The 6,531-nt window shown below is 34.8% G+C and overlaps 1 protein-coding gene across 2 annotated transcripts in view; it reads right to left on the bottom strand.

Moving 5' to 3' along the window:
- Window positions 1-2,597, bottom strand: part of LOC127746537 (uncharacterized) — an 11,988-nt gene extending 9,391 nt beyond the window's left edge. Inside the window, exons 1-3 of one of the 2 annotated variants that reach the window (XR_008008236.1) lie at window positions 1,859-2,597; window positions 1,683-1,785; window positions 1,458-1,571 (exon numbers count right to left, since the gene is read on the bottom strand). Coding sequence is in view for 1 of the 2 variants with exons in the window: in XM_052260100.1 (XP_052116060.1) it covers window positions 1,687-1,785; window positions 1,859-2,509 (750 nt within the window). In the remaining variant the exon portion in view is untranslated. Of the gene's footprint in view, window positions 1-65; window positions 1,572-1,682; window positions 1,786-1,858 lie in introns of those variants that run through there. The other variant, XM_052260100.1, reaches the window with a different exon arrangement.
- Between the last annotated feature and the right edge of the window lie 3,934 nt (window positions 2,598-6,531).

The raw sequence follows: 6,531 nt of genomic DNA, 5'->3' as shown, positions 1-6,531 counted from the left end.
ACACAGCCATTCCGGCTCACGGTTCAATCCAATACCAGCCAATATTCATATCATTCAAAGCCATTCCGGCTCACAACAAAACAGCACTTCCACATTCAAAATCATCAAATTCATGAAATCGGCATTTAAGCCATAAATCATTTTCTCTATTCATTTCACTTTGAAATCAAGTTTCAACTCTTTTTAGCCTTGGCTTTAGAAATCTCGCTTCTCAAATCATCTCAGGCTCATAAGCCAAATTTACTCAAAGTGAGTTCCCTTTTTAAAACAGAGCCACTCTCGGCATTCTCTTTCCAAACTTCCAAACCATGGCAAGTTAAGGATTTATTTCAAAGCATTCAAAATCATCCATCCAACGATGGGATTTTATAACAAAAGTTTCTCGGCAGAGTCCCAAGTCTTTAGGGAAGGTCAACTTATATCAATTCCTTAAAATTCATTGAAACTCTTAAAATCATAGATTCTCAGTTCAAATAAATAAGACTGAATTTATTATGAAACCGACCATACAAAATCACAAGTTCCAACCCGGTCCAAAAATCAACTCATTTGAACGGTACCGGTTCATTTGAATCAAACCACTTTCAGGTTTCTTTTTGGAAGTCATTTTTCTAGCTCTTCCAAAATACCTCAAACTTAATTACTCAATGAAAAGTCTGGTTTCCTTTAAAACCACTAAAAGCTCCTTTTTATATAAAAATCAATATTAGAGCATCATTCTTTCCTTCAGTGATTCAAACTGTACAAATAGTCATTTCTAAATAAGCCGAACTCAATGCATAAGTTCACTAAATAAATTAAGCTTGAAAACATCAATATTCTCTTAATAAATCAAATAATACAACTTCTCAAATCCAACCCTTTTCAAATAACTTTTCAAACAAGGCTAGAATTTTGTAGAAATTTCGGCAGCACCTCCCCTAAAACTTGGACTTTTGCCACCCGGTTCGGGTCCCAACTAAACCATTTCTCATTCCTTTTCAACAGCTCAAAACCAGAAATCAATTTAAAACAAGCTAAATCCAACAATCGCCTCAGTGGCGTATCTCAAGGATACCATTTCAAAATCAACTCATTTCCAAAGCTTTAAAGAATCGGTTTAGCAATAAATCATTTATCAAAGACCAAATTAATTAAAGCAACCCAGGCTGAATTTCAAGAGTATTCTATTTTTCACATCATCAAATAATTGACTCAATTCAAACCAATCCTCAACGGATTAAACTCATATTTCAAATCTCTAAAGAATCAACTTGGACGGCATTATGTTTCACAAAACCACACAACAGTTCGTTCATCCGAACCAAATAATAATCCATTCAAACATATAATTACATTCATCCAGGATAATCAACATCACATAAGGCTTATACAATCACCAAATACATTATCTCACATTAGTACCCATATGTAATAATTCCGGCATATAAAATATAGTTTTTGGAAAGCGCCCCTACCTCAAAACGCAATTCCATAACCAAAATGCCTCATCAAGTCCTTTCCGCCTCAAACCAAACTGACGGTAACCAAAACCTCAGCTCCCAGTCACGTTCGCAATAACCATAGCAACACTAATCGCAACATACAATAATCAGGACTCGACCACACGTTATCAAAACTCGTATTCATTAACTGTACACAACAGAATACTAACGTGAGGCTTTTGAAATAGAGATACTCACTAAATTAACGAAACGAAACAGCCGAAACTCCAAATCGACTTGGCAGCGGCTCCGTTAATAAATTCTGAATAATGGCAGCGGCCCAAATTTCTGATAATAGCAGCTGTACAACCACGCAGTGTCAATACTCTTTCCGAAATCCAAAAAGGACAGAAACCGCAATTTAAAACCCTTACCGGAAGAGTTCTCCGGTGACTCGGCAGGCGGCGCGGTTGACTTCTCCTCCGGGAGTGGCTGTAACGAAAACAACATCTCCTCCTTCCGTTCACAATCCCAGCGGCAGCCACAGCGGTGGTTCTCGGCAGCTCTGGCGGCAGTGGGCTCCGGCAGCTTGCAGAACCCCGAGGCAGAGGCAGACAGCAACTCCGGTGGCCTTCTCCGACGACGACACCAGCCACCACGGGGACGGCGGCGGTGAGACCCCAACGGCGCCGACGCGGCTCACCCACTTCGTCCCGTCGATCTCCCTGTCTTTCAAGCTTCTCTCTGATCGAACCTTGCCGGCGGCGGCCAGAGACGCGGTGAACACCGCGACAGCCACGGTAGCAGCAACGTCGCAGCAACGGATTCCTCTTTCCGGCGATGAGGACGCAGCTGGCCGTGACTCCCACTCCCTCTTTGCGCCTCCCTCTACTCGATCTCTCTCCTCCTCGAGTGTGGGTGGTGACGGCAAGACGTGTTGGTGGTGGTTCCAGGCCGGCATGGACTGTAGAGGCGGCGCTACGCGGTGAGCTGCCCTCTGTCACTCGCGCAGTTCTGGCGGCGATGCGGCGGCAATGGTGGCGCCCAGCACGCGGCGCGACGAGCTTCCCTCCTCCTCTCCTCATCCGCCACTCAGCCCCTCTCTCTCTGTTTCGTTTCCATTGGAGGGGTTTGTGTGTTTGCTGCTGTTTTGGGAGGAAGAAAGGGATTTCGGCTGCAGCTGGGTATAGGGGAAAAGGGAACCGGGTCGGGTAACGGGTCGTTGGGTTAGGGTTTTATTTTCAAAAATTAGGGTTAAGGGCATTTTAGTAATTTCACATAAAATTGGGAATAATAGTAATTGAAACCCAAATTAAATCCAACACCAGAGGTATATAGAAAATACTACTTGCTCATCAATTTCACAAATTATTTCCAATAAAAATGCTCAAATCAAATAATTAGAAATAATATACTTAATTTTCTTCATTTTTCCAAAATAGCAATAGTAATATTTAAAATATTACTTATCCAATCCAAATCATATAAAATCCTTATTATTTCATAACTATCAACTTTATACTTTAAATATAGAAAATAATCCAATAATTATAAAATTGGATAATAATCATAACTCATCTCAAATTCAATAAATCAAAATTTGCCTTAATTATCTTTAATAAAATAATTTCTGAAATTAAGGCTACAAATAACTATATGATTTGAGACTTGATCATAGTAAGACTTTTTAAAAGTTTTGGGTCTTACACTCATTAATTTTACAAATTATTTTCAATAAAATGTCCAAATTCAAAATTAGAAATAATATACTTAATTTCTTTATTTTCCAAAATAGCAGTACTAATATTTAAAATATTAGTTACTTAGTGCAAAACATATAAAATCCTTATTATTTCACAACTACCAACTTTATAATTCAAATATCGAAAATAATTCAATAATTATAAAATTGGATAATAATCATAACTCATCTCAAGTCCAATAAATCAAAACTTGCCTTAATTACCTTTAATAAAATAATTTCTGAAATTAAGGCTATAAATAACTATATGATTTGAGACTTGATCATAATAAGATTTTTCAAAAGTTCTGGGTCTTACAGGAGATGAGACAAATATCCTACAATTAATTAAATTTTTTCCTTTGGTATTGCCACTAAAAAATAAATAACTTATCAAAAAATATTTACAACAGATTCTTAAAAAAAACAAACATGTAAAAAGACATTGTCAAACCAAAACAACCACCACAAAACAAACAACTACCTCTTTGTATGAACACCAATGTTTGTAGCATTTGTTTTATACAGTGCGCTTTGTTTCTTATAATCCATTGCCCGGGAGAGACACTGCATGAAAATTTAATCAAGTTGAACAACATCAGTAATTACAACACTTTTTTTTAATTAGAATAAAAAAGTGGGCGAATGAATAGAATAATTTGGAAGTAATCATGTACCAGAAATCATAAGTAAGTTGTTCACCAAGAGGTGTTTGGATAGGTTTTAAAAGAAAAATAATATGATCCGAAATATATAACTTGTTGCATTTGGATTGAATCGATTTGATTTTATTTTTAAATCTGATTCAATCCAATCCAAACTATTGCTATTTGGACTGGTTTAGTTTATTTGATTTAAAAAAAATTAATACTTTATTATTAAAAGTAGGAATAACTTTTTAAGTTAGTAAAACAATTCTTATTTTATATTCACATAATATTTACTAAATAATAATGATTTTTCATTGAAATAAAATAAAAAAAATTTATTATTTTTTTAAACATCATTTTTGAACTTTAATTTTTCAAATACGACTATTTTTTTGGCATTTGAGTAAGTTCGCCGCACCCCGTCGAACTTCACTTCAAATATATTGTAACATCCTTACTATCAGAATGTCATGCTTCCGGTTGCGCCACTCTGATAGCAAGAGGTATTACGACGACTTCATATACTTAATAATAAAATATGAGCCTTTGAATTGAAGCCGTGTCGCTATTTTATTTGAAAAACCGGAAAAATACTTTTACAATAAAATAAGCAAGCATATACATAAACAAAACTTCTTACTCAAGTAACTTATACATATTAGATACATACAAATCATACAACTCCTATCCCTCGTACAAAAATTATAATATTAATGGCGAGGGAAAAATAATAATAACTAAACTAATACATCCATATCGCATAAGTTAAACAAAAAAAATTTCATAAGCGTCTTCGTCGATTTCCTGAAAAGAAAGTCTGTAGGAGAGTGAGAACATTGTCCTTGAAAGAGTTCTCAGTAGAGGATTTTTAAGAATTGTCATAAGAAGATATTGTAATTAAAACTATTTTCAAAACATAGTGATTATCAACTTATTATTCAATTCTAAAATTCGTATTTCTCTTACAAAAATTGCATGTAAAATAACATTTTAGTCAAAACTTATCTCTAATCCAGTCAATCATGGCCTTCGGCCAAACATAACCAAATCTTGGCCTCTGGCCTAAATCAAAATAATTCACCATCAAAACTCAATCTCAACATAATCAATCACAACACAATCAAATTCAAGGCAAACATATATACAGAACAGTTACCAGTTAAATAGAATTCATCAAACAAGTAAACTAAAACACTTAAGCATAGCCAAACAAAGCACACAAATGCAACATGATGCATGTCTCTCCCTAATTCAGGTAATGAGCTCATTTGTCGGTTTCGATCCGCACCCGACGCAATCCGACTCGCAAGTCAGATATAGCATTCCAGCAGCATAATCTCTGCAAGGTTCTACTTCTTGCAGGCGTTGATTCTCTACCTGAAGTATGCTGAACATGACCTCTACAAGTACTTGCAGGGGCTGATTCTCCAACTGAAGCATGTGCCCTTTTCTCCTGAAAGCCATTCCATACACATGGGCATCCCCGTACAATCATTCACACATAAAGCCCACGGCTTAACATTTTCACATCAGCACCTTAACCACTTACTTTCCGTCACCCTCTCATGACCTTTTAATCATTTCATAAATCACACGTACCATGTTCTCTTTTCCCTTTCTTTTTTCTTTTTAACAAGCCAAACTCAAATCATTTTTATTTAAAACCAACACCAACTTCAAAACCATTTCAGATTTAAACCTCTTTTAAAAGACTAAAAAGAATCATTTATTAAGTAAATCTCATGGCAGAATCTCGAGACTTTAGGGAGAACGACAATCAAACTCGTTCTTTAAAATTAATAAACTCCTTAAATCATAATTCCTTAAAATGTAGTTCTTTAATCAAACTCAAAACATAAAGTCTTCTTTAATGAGTAAAAATTCAATACATAATCTTTTCTTAACAAATCACATTCAAAACATAAAATTTTTCCTTAATAAATCAAACCCAAACATAAATCTTTTCTTAATAAATCAAAAACTAAATAATACGATTTCTCAAGTCCAACCTTTTTCTAAATAAACAAATTCTTAAGTTTCATAATAAAATTTCAACAGCATCTTCCCTAAAACTCGGACTTTGCCACCCTTTTCGGGTCCCAACTGAACCATTCTAAACCTCTTTTCAACCATTTCTAATAACTTAGACTAGTTCCAATAACAGAAATCATTTTTGATATATCAATAAAACTCATTCTCAATATCTCAAATCATTTCAAATGCAGATTCATTCTCAATATCAAATTAACCTCAAACTAAGAAAATTATTTTACATAGTATTTAATCAAATCGACTTTCCAACTTAATAATTAGAAACAATCACAATTCAATCATCATCATAATAACCTTAAATCAAGTATAAAAGTCAACTAAACATTTCTAATCAATTAATAAACCATTCAAACTAGCATTTATATTCATTATAGACAACTCAATTCAATTCATAAAACTTGCAAAATCATAAAAATATATTTTCACTATTAATATCGATTTAAAACAATTCTTAGTAGTGAATTAAGTTTAAGAAATCGCCCCAACCTTGTTCGCGACTTAACTATGTGACAAATTCCATTTCCTCTCGGCCTATACCCTCAGCAGTCACAACCACAGCCTATTTCACCCTCGCAGCAACGGCGGCAACCCCAAACACGACATGCAACAATTAGGAATCAATCCTACATTACCAAAACCTCAGAATTTTCACCGAAAACATAAC

This window comes from Arachis duranensis, chromosome 4 (genome assembly GCF_000817695.3).
Source record: "Arachis duranensis cultivar V14167 chromosome 4, aradu.V14167.gnm2.J7QH, whole genome shotgun sequence".
NCBI classification, from domain to species: Eukaryota; Viridiplantae; Streptophyta; class Magnoliopsida; order Fabales; family Fabaceae; genus Arachis; species Arachis duranensis.
The sequence above is the reverse complement of the archived record's forward strand: the minus strand, read 5'-3'. Positions and strand labels throughout refer to the sequence as shown.